The 19052-nt window shown below is 37.2% G+C and overlaps 1 protein-coding gene across 1 annotated transcript; it reads right to left on the bottom strand.

Annotated features, from left to right (window-relative positions):
- Nucleotides 1-6933: 6933 nt before the first annotated feature.
- Nucleotides 6934-15289, bottom strand: LOC107799286 (nuclear transport factor 2). The gene is made up of 8 exons (XM_016622376.2): nucleotides 15151-15289; nucleotides 13834-14011; nucleotides 10770-11067; nucleotides 10263-10688; nucleotides 9844-9965; nucleotides 9693-9758; nucleotides 7659-7722; nucleotides 6934-7489 (listed from the first exon to the last, which is right to left on the bottom strand). The coding sequence occupies exons 2-8, from the start codon at nucleotides 14008-14010 to the stop codon at nucleotides 7257-7259; spliced, it is 1386 nt and encodes a 461-aa protein (XP_016477862.1). The 5' UTR covers nucleotide 14011; nucleotides 15151-15289; the 3' UTR covers nucleotides 6934-7256.
- Nucleotides 15290-19052: the final 3763 nt, after the last annotated feature.

Here is a 19052-nt window from a genome sequence, read left to right on the forward strand (position 1 = left end):
CATTTATACTTTATACTTCTTGATTATTAATTGGTATTGAACTAAATCACGTATCTTTATAACCACAAATCAAATTTAATTATTACTCGTATTTTCGAGGTAAACATTGCTATTTTCTGACTAGCAAGCAATGTTCTTTGACATTCACTATTGATCACGACTTCACATAAACTGACACATGTGAATAATACGTCTAATTTGTTGGGAAAAAACATAATACATCTAATTTAAGAGTCAGGTGTAATCATGTGTTACAAGTAATGGTATCAGGGAATGGTACCTGGAATGACACATCACACACCAACAATGGTCTGGTTCCAAAGCCAGCAAAATCGGGTTTTCTGACTGTTTCTCTTCCGGTCTATGTTATAGTTAGAGATCAAAACTGGACATCGAGACTAGATTTTGTTGTAAAAATAGTTGTTCAGTAAAACCTCTCTTCTTTCATCTTCAAAATTTTAATTGTTTTCGAATGGTAGAGAGTATTGTATGGGTCAAAATCTGACCAAAAGTGGATTATCATTAAACGGAATGGTATGGGGTCGACCAAGCCATAGTCATACCCACGAGGCGTAATAGCGACGAGTATCTCGGCCACTGCCGAAATCGAGCCATCAGAAGGCTTGCACGATAAAGTATATGTTGTAATACTTGAGCGAGTAAGGAAGAGTATAGTCAAGAGGGGGTATGTTGGTTAAAGACCATTGGATAAAGGGGAAGATTTGTAATATATATATGAGGTAATAAGGCAAGAAAGGGGGTTCCAGGAGGAGGAAAAAGGAACAAAAGAACGAGAGAAGACCTCCAACATCAAAGCAAAAGCCTAGATTTTGGTTACAAACCTTTGTAAATCGTCATTGTTGAATCAATAAAGATAGATCTCATAGTTATCAACGACATTCCTTCCTTTCCTTCTTTGATCTTACAAGTACGGAACAATGTATCAAAGATGTAAGCTTATCATTTACGTTTGATGTCTTTTAATCATCCTAAGAAATGTTATATAAGCTCGGCCTCATTCGATTCTCGTATTCAATCTGCTTAGATCTAGAATTAATTATGTTTGGCTAAGATTTATCCTCCATTTTCTTTATTAATTAGTTTAACGAAAAGCTTAGCACTTTTTAGTCAAACAATTTGGCACCATCTGTGGGGATTTCTTAGCCAATTTTTTAGTTTCCTTTAGATCTAAAACCAGTCAAGTATCACTTCCGGGCTTCATAGCCTCACCGTCTTGGTATAAACACCGACTTGGAAAAGTGATAGATAAGCTTTTGAGATAACTAAACCAATCTAGGTTAGATCTCTACATGAAATAGAAATTATGACCGATGTCTATGCAAAACCCATGCCTCACCTGTAGCAATGGCTTTGGCACGTCATATGCATGTTTAAAGTAGGATCACAGTCACTATGCTCTTAGTATGACCGCAATCCCATTTGACGTATTCACCTTATATACCGGCATGTACTTCTACCTCTTAGGAAGGGACAACAGCCTACTATGTGATTCTTTGAAATCACAGGCATATCCTACCTTATATTCATACCCACACGCACTGGGTGATTTGTGAACAAAGTATGACATGTTTCCCTTATTGTTTGTGCATATCGAACGGGGTCTGAGTGGGACTCAGTTTCGATATCCCAATGGGCAAGGTAAGTCCAACCCACGAGAAACCTAGACGCGATTAACGCGAAGCCAAACACGACCGCCAAATCTGAAATCATCATTCGAGTACGAGGCGAGGCGAGCAACCGTACAACGCCATTCCTCCTTTCACCGATTTACCAGGCCAAGGTAACAGGAAATTTCATTTGGGTTTAACTTATCACGTTGTCTTGTTGGTTACGAACATGAACACGAGCACTCTCACAGGTATGCAAACAAGGAACGAACACCATCAACACACCCCATAAAAAGGTTCTGTACCATACCATCTCACAAACAATGACCGAGCAAAGCCCTCTAAGTCGTACCGTACTACAAATAACAAAAACGGTTCAGCACAGGCCAACATTATTAAGAAACAATCTCCGGAACCAGGGACTGAGCAAAGGGCCCATGAAACGCATAGTATTCTCCAATGAAAGCAAAGTTGAGTGAACTGGGACTCACCCATGAAACACACAGTATTCTCCAATGAAAGCAAAACCAAGCATATCGGGACTCACCACGACGCACACATAAACAATACGGTGATGTGTAATGTTCTCCAATAAAAGTAATACAACGGATTACAATTCCAACCTCGCTCGAATTTACAACGGGTTATAATTCCGACCTCGCTCGAATTAACACCCTTACGTCCCTCGACCATCGCCAAGCAAAAGGAAAATTTGACCTCGCCCGAATTCACAATGGGTTATAATTCCGACCTCGCTCGAATTAACACATTTACGGCTATTGGCCATCGCCAAACGAAAGGAAAGTTTGACCTAGCTCAAATTTACAACGGGTTACAATTCCGACCTTGCTTTAATTAACACCCTCATGACCATCGGCCATCACCAAATGAAAGGAAAGTTCAACCTCGCTCGAATATACAAGTCAAGATTGACTTCGACCAAGTTGGCAAGTCTAAATTCGACCTTGTTCGAATATACAAGTCAAGATTGACTTCACCCAAGTTGGCAAGTCTAAATTCGACCTCGTTCGAATATACAAGTCAAGATTGACTTCGCCCAAGTTGGCAAGTCTAAATTCGACCCCGTTCAAATATACAAATCAAGATTGACTTCGCCCAAGTTGGCAAATCTAAATTCGACCTCGTTCGAGTGTACAAATCAAGATTGACTCCACCCAAGATGGCAAGCCAAAATTCGACCTCGTTCTAATATACAAATCAAGGTTGATTCCGCCCAAGTTGGCAAATCAGAAGTCAACCTCGCCCAAACTTGCACAACGAGATCCAATTTCACTCGAGTCAAGTAAACCAGATCCGCCCTCATTCGAATTCCCAATTAAAAGATCGGGGACTCATCACGGAGAAATCCGAAAATCTTCTCCCCAAAAACAAAAAAAAAACAAAAAGAAAAACGGAGGAGAAGGAAAAAGAAAATAAAAAGATACACAAATGAAGGCAAAGCAACTATTTCATTCAAATATACGTGTGTAACAGCCGCACCTTACAAAAGGCCAAAACATGTCTCAGGAAAAAGATTGAAAATAAACAACAAAAGAAAAAAAACTAAGTACAAAGGTTGCAGCAAAATTTCACTCGGCATCATCCCCACCGCCGTTCTCCCCAACATCATCATCATCAGAAGGGAGCCCATCCTCAACATCGACACCCTCACCAGCCTCCGGCATCGTAGGGTCGTAACCGCAGGCAGTATGAGCCTCGTGTGCCTTCGCCCGAGCATCTTCAAAGGCGGCCTCTGGAACATTCCCTGCCTCCCACAAACCCTTGAATATATCATGCTGGGCCTCAGTATGGACCCATAGCTCATACAAGCGGCGGGGAACAGTGGCTGAAGCAAACTCTTGAGGGGGAGCTTGAGCCAATAACTGCACCTTCTGAGCTTCAAGAGCCGCAACTCGGTCTCCCAAGATCAAAGCATCCCGATCAAGTTCACCAATTCGCTCCTCGAGCCGTGCCTCCCTCAGCGTGGTCGTCGCTCTCTCAAACTCTTGCTCGAACTTGAGGACGCGGATAGTATCCTCTAGTGTTGTCGCCCTCGCCAAAGCCGACACTCGAGCATTCTCGACTCTCTCTATATCGGCCACTTTCTTTTCTAGCTCGGCCACCTTCTCCGTCCATTCTGCACTCAAAGCGTCGACCTTAGTAGCATTTTGCTCAAGCTCAGCTCGTAAAGATAGCACCTTCGCCTGAAGGTCCTCGCACTCTGCGGCAACCCCTTTTCCTACGTCAAGCTCTTCGTCCTTGGCATGAAGCAGCTCATCAAGCTCACTGCATCTGCGGATAGACCGCATCAGTTCCTCATCTCTTTTCTCCAACACCTCCCTGGTAGACTGGGTACTGGCACCCGCTCTGAGTTGCTCGTGCATCTCATGACATCTGTTGTGATACCGTCGATACTTCTCGTCCATCTTCAGAAAAATCTCGGCCCGCGTATCGACCCTACGAGCACTCTCGACCTCCAGTATGTAAGTCTAAAAAAAAGGAAGAAGAGAGGGAAGAAATGAGTCAGTAAAGACAAAGGTTACAAAGCAAAGAAAACAAAAAGAAACTCACCCTTAGGCCCATCGCGGCCACACCGCGTGACAACTCGGAGTCGCTGACATCCTGAAGAGCTCCGTTTTCAGCAGCGGAGCATAGAAGATCGAACTGCGGCACCAAATATACCGTGTCTTGCAGCAAGTTGAGATCCGACAGAATTTCGAGTATTTGGGAAGGGCCTTCCGCTCTTACCACAGTTCAGGTAAAGCCCTCCTCGAATATCCCCATGTCCTCGGGGTCAATGTCGGATTCGGATTCATAATCCTCAACCATCACGCCCTTCCCCTTCTCATTGGCCGAAGAGGGGGCGCGGTTCTGCCGAGATGTTGAAGGGCTGCCCGAAATAGCAACAGCAGCCTCGGAACTCCATCTCTCTGCCACATTATCCCCTTGAATGCTCACAACGGGCGGCGTCTCCACGGCTGGGTTGGCACCACCGTCGGGGAAGGTCGCCCCTCGAGGATGTTTCGACTAGAGAAGCCTCTTCCAACACTACCCTTCGTCTCTTCGACGGGACTTCTCCACTACTAACGCGTGAAGATTCGCCCGTTGAACGGACAGCAGGAATTGGAGTCTCCGACTTAGGAGTAATCTCTAAGCGCACGGCTTCGGCCGCGGACGCAAGTCGGGTAGTAGTTCTTGGTGCAGGCCGGACAGCAGCCCTTGGTGCAGGCCGGGCAGAGGGCACCAGTTGACGTAATGCAAGCGGAGGAGCCCTCATCCTTCTCACTCCTCTGCGACCTATCAACAAGGAGGGATTAGATCATATAATGACAAGGTTAAAGAAATTATGAAGCGGAGGACAAAGAAAAACTACAACAAGCCGACCACTAGTAAGAGGCTTACGCCCAAACTTCTCATGGAAAGACGCCCACTCACGAATCCCCACCGTGTGGGGGAGAATTGCGCTTACCCACTCGCGGGATATCAGCAACTAGCGGGGGAGGTAGTCTCTCGGCTACAAAAGCAAAAAAACAAGTCCTCAGCGAAATCGCTAAAATGAAGACGATCGACGACCATCTTAAGGAAAAAATCACAAAGTAAACAGGGGAAAACTCACAAGCGAAGTTCCACGTCTTTGGAAACCCTACCGAGCTCGCCACAAGGTGCTCTGTTCCCACATAGAAGTAGTTTTCCCAAAAGCGACGATTGGCCTTATCGTCCATATTCACAACCAAACTCTTGGTTCCTCGATGGCGCATATGAATCATCGTTCCCCGAAGAAAATGAGGGGCGAAGATGTGGAGCATGTGTCCTAGGGAAATTCCTTGGCCGGCCAGCTCCGCATACTTGATGAGCATAAGAAAGAGCTTGTACGCATACGGAGAGAGTTGAGTCGGGCACACTTCGTAGAAGCGGTAGAAATCCACCACTATAGAAGGAAGGGGGAGCGTGTACCCGATTACAAAGGGATATGTGTAAAACGCGCAGTAGCCTGGGCGGTGCAAATGCATTATGTTTTGCCCTGCCGGTACCATTTCGATATGATCGGGGATTCCCCACTTGGCTTTGAGCGCTGTGATCGTCGCCTCATTCATAGTGGAGGGAACGGGCTTCGGCTCATCTCCTGCATGGCTGTTAAAATCAGTCCTCGTCTTCCCGGGACGGGGAACTACCTCATTCACCGTCGAAAACCCCTCGTCTTCCACCACCTCTACTCCCTCTTCAAGTAGGGATACGTTACTTTCGGTACCGGAGCACCAACAGCTTTATCAGACTGGGAAGGAGCACTAGCCATTTGTCTTCTTCGATCGAAATAAACGAGAACGATGAAGGAAAGAAGGTAATGGTCATAGCGAATTCTAGCGAAAGCAGAAGTATGAAAGGTTAGAAAAGGGGAAGGAAGTTTGCAAAGTTCTTTCTTAGACAATTGAAAAGTGCAACAATCAAATGAGAGACTTCTCCCCTATTTATAGGGACATAAATGCCCTGAGCAGGAAAACCAAGAGCCGCCAATCAGAAAATGGAAAGGGCACAGGAAACGATACAGTGCCTGGGAAACGTGCACCATAATGGCGCATAATAAGCATTCATGATATCCTGAATTGATGTGACAATCCAATTCTGAACTGACGTAACGGTCCAATGAAACTCTTGAAGCGTCACTTCGCTACCTCGCCATAAGGACCTCGTTCCTCGCATAACATGTTTAAATTTCTCCTAATTTTTGAATCAACAGAATCCGCCCATCAAGGATCTCATTCCCCGTAGTATTTAAGATGTTTTATGTGTCAAAATGGCAAAAATTTAAAATGCTTTTGCCTTTTTGGTTTTGCGTTGGATCTAATCACTGCAAAAGTACATTTCAATATAATTTTCATTTGACCATTACACCAAAAAAATAAAAGTGCCTTCCATTGGTCAAAATCTGTCAGATCAAATTAGGCATAACAGCAAGAACGTCAATCGCAACTCTTTTCCAGGTTTTGAGTGATTATTGATACCATGATAAATATTGCGACAAAAGACATACCTGACCAGTAACTAGTGACCCACTACCAACAGCTGTAGCGGGCAACTTGTTTCGTAGTACCAACTTCCAATTTTTTTCTTCCGGGTATGCATGGAGATCCAAATTGACAAATAAAAGTTTTAAATAATCTATCAAGATAAGAAAAATATAAACATAAAGAAGAGGTGAAACTTCTAGCAAGTCACATCAAGATAACTTATACTCCATAGAATAATGAAGTAAAATCTAATGTTCTTTTAACTTTCCACTCTTGGCTTCAGCAAATAAACAAGCTAATTTTTCAGCAAATCACTCTTAGCATAGCACAAGCCTTTTCTTATATAATTGGAAATAAACATTAAGCGCTGCAAGTTACATCTTCTACCCTGTGAAACACGAGTCACCTATGAAAAATCTATTAGTAACAAAAAATGCCCGACACCTAAACTTGAGAGAACCCAAGTTGTCAAGGGAAACAAAAAAGATGGAAAAAGTTAATGTCAATCTCAACTATGATTAAGCTGATATCACTACAAAACTAAACTGTTCCGCTGCTTGCACACTGGCAACAAAGAAACTAGGTCAAAAATTTGCCACCAAAATTTATCCAGCCACACAAACTATGCTGGAGCAGAACTCTGACCAGGGCCACCTCTCCTTCCTCCTCTCCCTCTTACTTGTTGATAGCCTTCACCACCTCGTCCACCTTGACCCCTACCACGCCCTGAAAAATCATGTCCTCCAAATTCATTTCTTCCATAGCTCCGACCTCCACCAAAGTTTCCACGGCCCCTGAAATTGTCATTTCGGAATCCTCCTCTTCCAGGAGGGAAACGGCCTCTAGCACTACCAACTGCAACATCAAATTGAAAAACCAGGTTTATCATTTATATGAAAAAAGTCATGAATCCAATCAATGATTAAAGTTTGATGGTATGAATAAATTGCAGAATCCGATGTCTATTTTCTTATCTGAACTTAGCATCTGAAAACTTTTAAGGAAATATAGACTCTTAATTTACCTCTAGTTGTAGTTCTCTTCATCTCAACAACAGCCTGACGACCTCCAATGGTAATGGGTGAAGCCTGAATAAAAGAATTGTCACGGAAAAACAAGAACCCAAGAATTTAGCAGTAGTTTTAAATCATCAACATGTTTCAAGTATTAAATAACAGAAAAGAATCGTCTAATAACCTGAGTAGCATGATAACCAAGGACAAATGATAGAAAAGATTATTTTCTGCCATATTATACAGCTAATCTGCATATTCCTGATTATTACTTCAGGCAAAACTTTGTTCAACTTTAAATGAAGTCCGTGGCTGCAGAATCAGGATTTAATAAAGCACGTCGACCCCAGTGGTATCATGATTCTCAAGCTGACATATGAGCACATCTTATGGTTGGTGAGTTACGAATAGAACTATACTGGAATATCAGACATAGACACATAGTAGAGCACTAACTGAACTAATTGTGGCTCTACCACAGTGGTGATAGCAGAACTGCACACTGAATCAAGGTCTGCAATGCTTTAGCCTTGAGTAAACATTGTATCTGTATCCTTAGATTGTAGTGACTGTATTGACATGGTGTAACATGCACATTATGCTCCATCTATAAATGTAGATTTCCAATCACCTCCTCGAGGCTGCAGTCTGGTTTGGAACAGTTCTCTTAATTTAATATGTGCACCCTATGTGGCAGAAAATTAGGGAATCCAGAACAAACCATCCACAAACAATGTGTTTTTTGTAACAGTACGTACCACAACTCTCAATCACTCATCAAAACACAATCTCATTTTTCCGAACACAAGAAACCTACCTGTAATAAGTAGCACATAAATTTCAAAAGCTTCTGCATAATATACCAAAAATGAAAAGGAAATGAAAAGTTGAAACTCTTCATCACGTTCCCCACTCCAACAGGTGAACAACTCTTCCCAGAGCTCAACTTTCACAAAAGTGAAGTACACTTAAAATAAAACCTCTACATATATGTGATAAGAAAAACGTCCCTATGGATTTTCATAGATACCATAGGGCGAATCATGATCTTCATCCAGGCAGCACTTGATTCTCAATATTAGAAGACACCTTGATCGTCTACTCTTTAGTAGGTTATTTGATGAGCCAATGCTTTTTTTCCTTGTTCCAGAATACAGTTAAGCAATATGTTAAGTGTCACTTATACAAATTAAAAACTACTAGGGTTGATCATCTTACAAATAGAGGCAATTCAATTAATTTCATTTTGAAGTTTTGGTTCATTAGGACTTTTCATTCTAGTTCCGAGTTACAGTTTCTAAAATAAGCATGGTCATTAGCCGACTTCTTCTAGTCAGCCCAAAAAATTTGATTTTCTAACACTAACCTAATATTTTCACTCTGTGTTGTATACATTAAAACAACAACAACCCAGTTCAATCACATATATCAGTTGCTGTAAATACTCATGCTTTGGATGTAGGAGCTTCTGAGGGCGGGAGAAATTTTGGGAATTATATGAAAGAGTCTCGGGGGCTGGCACTAGTCAAAGTAGTAAAAAAGGACAAGTGGGCAAGTAGCGAGCAGGAGTAGTTAAGGGCTTTGCGGTCGTTAACTGGAACAAATATTTGCCATGTTTGTTAATTAAAAGCCTAATTCTAAGCCTGCAATATATCAGAGATGTTAAACTAATTAATCAGCAAAAGCAATATAGCACTAATGACTGGAAGATGTGGTCTTGTCTTGCTCTCTAGCAGGACTAGCACAAAACTTCTCAGACAGCTTGAGGATGATAGGTCATAGGTCCCTTTAAATAAACAATTGTTATTTCGACAAATAACCCTATATGCTGAACAGCACACATCAAAATCTGGCCCGTCATTAACCATTATATGCCAAATAGAACTAACATAAAAAACTGGCATGTCGTACTATTTATGGTGATCAAGGGCATCTTCTTGAAAAGACTAATGAGGCGACATATCATACTACCAAGTCTAGGAAGATGATACATTTTAAATTATAGCGAAGATAGACTATGCAATGATATTTCAGAGGGCACAAACCTGTATGGCACTGTGCATGGAGCTCACATCTTCAAATTCAACAAAGCCAAAGCAGAATCCTTGTTGCTGCAGAAAAGGGAATCAGTGGAAAAATATTAAATATCTGTAGGAGTAAGTGAACCACGATGAATACAATGTGTGCTGAACCTACCCTATTACTTCTAACTTGTACACCTCCTTGCTTAATAGGTCCAAATTTCTTAAATTCAGCATCAAGTTGGGCTACAGTAACATCTAGAGGCAAATTGCGAACATAAATGGAGTGCCCCTCAGCTGCAAGAATTAAAATTAAGTAAATTAGATGACCATATACTCTTAATGAGACTGTAAACAATGAGAATACAGAAGTTGAATCAAACAGCCAAGCATGACTACTGCTAATCAAATAACCCAACATCTGGATCAAACTCATAACATCTACTTATCATGTTCCTTCATTTGCTCAAAATAAAAAATGAGCATCCCTATTCCATTTTTTGTTATGTCTAGATGCGCCCAGCCGCCCATCGAAAGATTATTCCTAGATAGGAAGGAATGAGTATATTTCAGGCAAGTTTCAAGATATTATACCTTCATCTTCAGTATCATTAGTTTCAGGTACGTTAGTTCCATTGGGGGCAGTAGGATTTGATGCTTCAATAGCTGGAGTTTGTGCTACTGCAGCAACTGGCTGCTTTACAGCCTTTGCAGGAGCCATTCTGGAAGTATTAGTAGGTACATAGATTTTGGTTGGGCCTTTCTTTGTTTGTGAACTGACAATTGATGCATATGACTTCTTTGGAGCATCCTCTTGGGCAACAGAATTCTCTGATTCCGTATTTGGATGGTTCTGGTTCTCATTGAAATGGGATTCAGCTTCCACCACAATCTCTCTTTCATCGCCAACTTGTCTCCCATCTTCCAAAGAGTCATGGACTTTTTCCTCAATATTCTTAACTTCTTCAGCATAAGAGTCAGCTTGGTCGAGATTTGGAGGATCCACCACTTGAGCTGGTTCTGGAATCAAAATGAAAATGGTAAGAGATTTCAAGAGAATAACAAGAACAAGTACAATTATCGAATTTTCAAAGATCCAACCTGGATCAGGGGTCAGAACCTCTGAAGGCACATCCTCAGTTCCATTAATAATTTCTGAGACAGTATCAGTCTCATTTTCTTGTACATACCTAAAAACATCATTCAAAACAAAATACCCCTTGTCTTGTGGAGCAAGGAAAAATGTCTGGGTGAATTTCCTTCTCAAGTTATCCTTTCCAGTTAAGCATCCAGTTACCAAAACAATCACACCATCCTTATGGGACTCCTGTGCATCTGCAGTCTTTATCTCTGCCTTGTAGTTCTTGTAGTCCAATGAACATATCATATCATTGATATTCTGCTCCAACATCAAGAAAAGCGATAAAGTTTTAAATATTGCAGATAGTATTCAATTTATCATCTTACTATGCAATTCTTGCTAATGTTTTTCCAATCAATACCTCTAAACAGGATTTTAAAAATACAAAAATAAACAAGGTGCAACAAGGAACAATACAAGAAATATACTTCTGTCACGCTACTTCTCATGGTAGCAACTTAGCAGCCCTTTAAGTGGAAACCCCAAAAATGGTAGACAAACTTCTATCAGAACTTAAAGGTTGACAATTCCAACAGAACAGGCTGATGTAAGGCAATTCCAACTTAAAGGTTTTACGACATTTCTTAAGCTCTGACAGGGACTTTTAAATCTGGGATTGCAACAGCTCCTCTCAGTCATATTCGGTCATATTATAGCGTGGATAGCCATGAAACAAAGTCATAACTTCAGAAGTATCTGTAATGACAATAACAAGTATTACAGTCTAAAGATCCCATTCAAACTCTTTCATGCCTCTAAAATGATGATACTTCTTCCAATCGAAGAAAATAAACATGCTGACTAGTTTTTTACTATGCCTGGTCTTACACAATCAGTAATGCACATCTATTAGTATTTCTATTCTTTTATACAACTAATAAAACCTTAAGTTAAAACCTTTAATATCAACTGTTTACATAGCTTGGTTCAATTTCCAGAAAAGTAAAAAAACATAGCTCATGATTATTATCAAAAAGTTCTTGAAACCAAGACTAAAACCAACTAAATGGAATATTTGGTTTCAAAACCACACAATTGGAAAATAGACAAAAAAGTTGTTTTAGATTTGGTTTTTAATTCCTAAAAATTTTGAAGTTAGGCTCCCTTTTGACATTTAGGTACCCAAATTCCTAAACCATATTTCTTCTGCTTACCGACTGCTCGGACATTATGGCTGGAAATTGGTCTCCCTTTTTCCTTTTTCCAACAGCTTGGTCCATATAGCAGAAAATAACTTATACGGCTTTTCTGAGTTCTGGAATTAAGTCAGTAGCAAATAAAGTTGTTTACTCAATTTTTCTCATATTATTAACAAAAGTATCCTAATGTTTTAGCATTAGCCCACAAGCATATCCAAAAGAACTAGTTTTCTACCCACTTTTATGCCCGATAAATACGTGATTTTTGTCTTCGAAACTCGACGGATAATGGGTCGCCCCTTTACCCTTTTCTACTTAAGTACAAGACCTAGTTCACATTAGAATTGATGTGTGCCCACTGCACATCCCACGCTGTACTAGTACTACCTCTGCAATTGAAGGCATTGTGGGCCAGTTCTCCAAACAAACTTTTCCAATACTAAATCCAAATACACAAATATGTTCTCCGAAAACGCAACCTAAAACCAATTTCTCTAAAGTTGATTTCTTCACCAATCCAAACCAACCAAGTTGTCACTCCATGTCTTCAACCATGTGTTCAAAGTTCAAACTCATGAACCAAACACTAAGTAATTTGGTCAAATCAAAAGTAATTTTTGGTATTAATAAGCACATCTCTACAGCATAAAAGTGAGCATTTGGAACAAGTATATCTACAATTATCAGGTTGCCATTTCAAAATCTCAAACATGAAATACAACACACTTTAGGAAAATAATTGGTATTATCTCCTTTTCTTTTGATAGGAAAATAAATAATTGGTACTATCTATCTTCACACCCGGAGGAAAGATATCTTCTGATAACGAAACAACAATCACTCTGAATTTCTCAAACTAAAATAATTCTGTGCTGGTATGACCAAGAGCAAATAGTCACCTCGGGTTAAGGAAAAAGAATAGAAGATTACGTCCACATCCAGAAATCAGAAGTGCTCTATCATTTTGATAAACAACATCGAGAAAGATCAAACAGAACTCGGCTTTTCAATTCATTAAAAAGAAAAGATCCTCCTTGACCACACTGGAGCATGCAATTAAGCATCAAGATCTGAAAGATCTAAGTATCAATTATTAGCAACCATAGCTGAGCTTCAAGGGCCAAAATATTCAAGATTTCAAATATTTGCGTTGCTGCTATTAGTGGAAGAGATCTAGGTAAGGGGTAGAAACATACAAAAGGTGCTCTTGGTCATGAGCAAGTGTAATGGAAAATTATTTGAGAAACAAGAGAAATGAATACCAAACAAAACCAGCACACACATTTATAAACTGTACTTACTGTGCACTGAACATTGTGAGTTCTTAATTCATATTTCCCACAACAAGTATGATTTTTACTTGTCCCTTACATAGTGATTGGAGGATAGATTTTTTATAATCTACTTTTGGCAATGGAAACTAAGTTAAAGCTCATTTGAAGGGTGCAAAATATAATACCAGATCCAAAATTGTGCTCCCAAGTAAAATACAAAATTATATTTCATGAGCTGGATAACAATTCAAACTACTATCTTTTCTTCCCTGATCGTATATGTTTGCTTGTTGGTTGGCAAAAGCATATTATGGTTCTCCAAGAATGGATCTCCAACATCAACCACCAAGTCCAGACAATCATGACTTGTAAGCATCTTCAGAATTGGTTTATTTGTTCGCTGAATATATAAGAAGATAGCTCGGGACAAGAAATAAGCATGACTTAGGAGATGAGAAACATTTCATTAATAGCTACTAGGATGTTTGGCTGTAATATAAATTACAGACAGATGCATTAGGATTAGTTGATATTTGTGCTTGCACAACACCTTTCCAGCACATCACATATCATAGCAAAAAAATAAGCAAACCAATTCTACTTATACTCACTTTCATTGTTGTCACGGATGTCATCGCGCCTTTGGAATCAGGACGACTTAAGACACTCGAATCCTGGTAGAATCGGTATACTAACTCTGGGGAGTGATGCTGAATTTGATAATACTGCTCAACAAAAGCATTTCCAACAACTTGAGCAGAAGGTGGAGCTGCAGTTTGTGTGGCCATTCTGTAGAAATTCAACAAGATAATAGTCACTAAAAATCACCCTTGTCTTCATTATTTGTGCAACAAAAAAAATCAGCTTCAAACATCAGTATAGTTAACACAGAAATTACCGGAATACATATTACTTCAAGGAAATAAGAAAAAAGATAAACAAATAAGACAACTGGGTCAGAATCTGAACACATGAGCAACATTGCTATGGATTGGGAAGTCAAACATGAAAACATTTCCGGAATAACTTTGCCAGCTGTATGAGACTAGATGATTAGGACACCCGGGCAAAGCAATAGAGTATACAAGACTAATCCGTGACCTACATATTGAAGGTTCTCATTAAGTAGTTTCTACAAGTCGGCAAAAGCCATGTACTTGCAAATGGAAAAGGTAGTTAATATAGTCTTATTAAGCCCCACTAAGGATACTTTTTCTGGACCCTCCCACTCCCCGTTCCCTTTGCCTAATCCTTACCCCTACCCCCAACCGGACCGGGATGGAGCGGTACCGATACAGACCGGACCGGTTCTGGGTAATCCCCTCCCCTTAGATAGCCCTACCCCAAAGTAAGACTTCCTGGTGTGAATCCGGTCCCCAAAGAGGGTAACGGAAACTAGGTGTGAAACCAAAAAGTAGCCGCAGGAAGAACCCTAATAAATTCACACCTTTTTTGGAAGTTTGTGGGGGAGGGGGGTGGGGTTCATTTCACTAATGCAACTCTCAGTGACTAGCAGTAGTAAAATCCGCGAACATGTAATCATTACAGGTGAGATACATAAAGCGCAAACCACAGATCTGTCCTCAATTGACATCATACAGGGCCCTTCATCCGAACCAGAACCAAGCAAATCAAACAAATAAATAAAAAAATCATTTAATCAATCGGCATTTCCAAAAAACAGAAACTTAGGAACATTGATCATAATTATAAATGGCTGCTAATCACGAGGAACGCGGCGGTCCCTAATGATTGTTAAAAACAACAAAAAATTAAAAAAAGTAAAATAGTTTCTACTAGGAAAGATTGAAGTTAACGTGATCCAATTAGAGAAGAACAGTAAAGTAACTCAAACAGTTGCATTAATTAAACAGATCATTAAGTGTTGCAGAACCAAAAATGAAGAATTAAATGAGAAAAGAAATTACCCGAAATGGAAGTTGTAGAAGATGGCGGCGCAGAGAGTGAGAGAGGGATTGACGATGTGCGGGACAGCAGAGTGAGAGAGTGAGGGATTTGTTTGGTTTCGGAGAGAAGAATAGTGTTATAGCGCACGAAAGAAGGAATGAATATTGTGCGAAAGCTACCTGTGACGGGCCGGGGTAAGTGCAGCGGCTCGGGAACGGCTAAACGACTTGATTCCATTGAATTTGCAACTCACCCCCTTAAATTTGGTAGTTGATGCAACTTAACCCCTCTTTAGTTGCCTCGATATCTAATTATTATTATTATGGAAAGAAAGTGGCTAAACTTTTTGGACCACTATTAACAGTTAACCATTGTTTTAAAATTATTCAACATTTAGCCGCTTGTAAATAAAATTTTACAGAAATATTCTTAGCTAAAACACACACAAAAAAACTCCTAACACATATTATGCTAGAGTTCGAAATATTTACACATATCTGGTAGAACTAAAAAGAATTTGAAGTTTAAAATGTGCAATTCAACTCCAGCTTGAACAGTCTCTTTTTCAAACTATGAAGTAGTGTGATGGAGTTTTTCTAGAGTTCCATTAGTACTATTTGAAATTTCACTTGCACTATTTTTTTTAAAAAGAAAAAGAGTTTCACTTGTTCCATTTCCTACTAAAGGAAACTAGTATTATGATTTGAGTTATTTGATTTATGTGCAAATAACATTAAAATATTAATTTTTCAAATAAAAGTTATATATAATCATTAAATAAATATTTAAAAAACGCAGAAATTTCTCAAATCTCTTAAAATTGCCCAACTTGTCCGTATTGCATTACCCATAACTTAAAATTATCATATTCTTGTCAGTTACTTCCATTATAGTACATTATAAAATAAAAGCAAGTTTTTTTATCTTGTAGTAATTTTTTTATTTACTTTTATTCTATTGTTCATATTAATGTTTAAATTTATCATATTTTTTATAGTACCTATATTCTTATCTTTATAATTTATTAAGATAGAGGCATTGTTTTTATCTGTTAATTTATTTATTTTTTAAATTTTATTAATTAAGATAGGGCAGACAATATCTTTACAAAAATATTCACTGTCTTTTCATTCAGATTAAAAAAATTAAATTTATATTAAGTATTAGTATTAATATTATCCTAAATTGCCAAGTGGTTTTATAGTAGTTTGTCACTTGGCTTAACCACAATGCAAATTTTATTCGTTATTATTTAAAATACTTTATTTTCTCAAAATCAAATAAGTCTTATTCTTCCAAATATTTCTACATTGAAATTATTTATTTATATATTTTTTTCTCTTTTTCTTTTAATATTTTTAATTCTAATCTTTTTCTTTTAATTTTTTTAATTCTATTTATCATATTAATGTTTAAATTTATCGTATTTTTTATAATACCTATATTTTTATCTTTATAATTAATTAAGATAGAGGCGTTGTTTTTATCTTTCAATACAATTTTTTTTAAATCTTATTAATTAAGACACGACAGACAATATCTTTACAAAAATATTCACTTTCTTTTCATTCAGGTTCGTAAAAATATATTTTAATTTAATTAAGTATTAGTATTAATATTATCCTAAATTGCCAAGTGGTTTTATAATAATTTGTCACTTGACTTAATCACAATACACATTATATATATATATATATATATATAATACGCACACACACATATTCTCTTGGAATTTGGTTTATAAATATTTCGATTTTTCGAGAAGTTAACAATATTGCAAAAATTCAATGTCAAATTAGGAAAAAGCACGTAGGCTTCAAAAAAAAATCTTTCAATGTTACCCTTTCAAATATATAGTTCTTGCAAATAACCCTTTTAAATGCCTAAAATTTAAGCTGCAAAGTAGTTTTAAATAGGATTTACAATATCTCATAACTTTAGGCATTTATTAGTCCAATTAAAAATGAAGATTTTCCAAATCTTCGAATGTGATACAAAATTAATACATTATATTTTCTTCTTATCCTTTTAACTTTATCCTAAGTCTTTCCTAATTCTTATTTATTTTGTCTTACTTTGCTATGTGTCTTATTCTTAAGACGCCGCTTTATTTTATATTTTAACTCACTCCAAAGTATAAATAGTCATATTTTATTTCCATTTACGTCTTTTTTATATTTTAACTCACTCCAAAGTATAAATAGTCATATGTTATTTCCATTTACGTTTTTTTATATTTTTTATTTTGTTTCTATTATAGCTTTTTAATTAATTTTTCACCTCCATATTTCTAGTTAATATATAAGAAAATCTATGAGTGGATCAATATATAGATATAAAATATAAATATAGACATAGATACTAATATACATATAAATATAAATATAGATATATAGATTAGATTTGTTTAAGATCTATTTGGATTATGTATAAGATTGATTCAACTACTTCTATTAATTATGTTTCCATTTATAATTTCTAATTATTAATATTGTATTTAAATTGCCAAGTGGCTTTTTTTAGCTTGCCACTTGGCTTAACCACAATGAATACTACTCTCCTTTTAATATAATATAGATATTAATGTTGTATTTAAATTGCCAAGTGGTTTATTTTTAGTTTGCCATTTTGCTTAACCACAATGAATACTACCCCTTTTAATAGGGAGAATGACACAGTTACCCATAAAAACAAAACTATTTACCCTTGCCTACCTATTTGTTTTTCTACCCATTAAACTAATTACATTTCCTACTCATACTAGTTTTTGTGGGGGAATTTTCTCTTCTTTTCTCCAATTCTTTTTTATTTCTATGATACTTTTATTTTTTTCCTTTTTTTCTTTCTTTTCTCCTTTTATTTTTTCTCATTTTCTTCTTATTTTTTCCTTTTTTCCTTTTCTAATTTCATTTAACTTCTTTTTATATTCTTTTTCTATTTATAATCTAATTTTATTTATTGTTTTCACTATTTTTTTATTATTCTTTTTTTATACAATAAGAAATAATTGATAAATATCTGTTCACCTTTTTTTTTAAATATAACTAGTATAATATACCTTTTGTCTTTTTTCTCGTTTTTTAAATTCAATTATTAAACAGAAATAATATCAGTTGTCACTTAATTTAATTCACTGAATATCACACTGATTGTTGTTGAGCACCATAAATTACATAATCATATTTTAAGAATCAACACGTGATTGCCATGCAAACCTTGATTTCCTTTCCTACAAATATCAGTACACACTCTACCATTAGCAATAACACATCCAATTGTGGAGCAAAAAAACATAATATAGAGCCACCAAATCTTCATATATACTAGTTAGAATAGAAATAATAATAAAATATTAAAAAATACAATAAAAGTATAAGCAGCAAAAAAGGCTTCTAGTACCATATAATACCAATATGGTATACATGTATACTAATAGAGTATATGATTGCTCTAGAATATTGCTACAACTATCTACGACTATACCATTGTACCAAAACATTAAAGGATGCAATAAAAGTATGAAAAAATTACATGCTCACATTGCAAGCTAAATATTCGCAAAGCAACTTGCTCATTTTGTATACTAACAGGGTATATAGTTATATGAGGTCGTTCCAACAATTGCCTATAACTATAAAAACTATTTAACTATTATATAATACATATAATCTATGTCCATTGGCACAGAAAAATTTTAGCACTGCAAATTATGTTCATATAAATAATTTCAGAATAATAATCACTTAAAAATATAGCTAAAACAATCAAAAAATGTTCAAACTACCATATGATACCAATATGGTATATAACTATACCAACATGGTATACAACTTTACTGGTTAATTTCCGGCAATTATATGACTATACTACTATTACATAACACATATGCATAAAGAGAACAATAAAAAAAAAGTGTACCACA

This window comes from Nicotiana tabacum, chromosome 3 (assembly GCF_000715075.1).
Source record: "Nicotiana tabacum cultivar K326 chromosome 3, ASM71507v2, whole genome shotgun sequence".
In the NCBI taxonomy this organism is placed as follows: Eukaryota; Viridiplantae; Streptophyta; class Magnoliopsida; order Solanales; family Solanaceae; genus Nicotiana; species Nicotiana tabacum.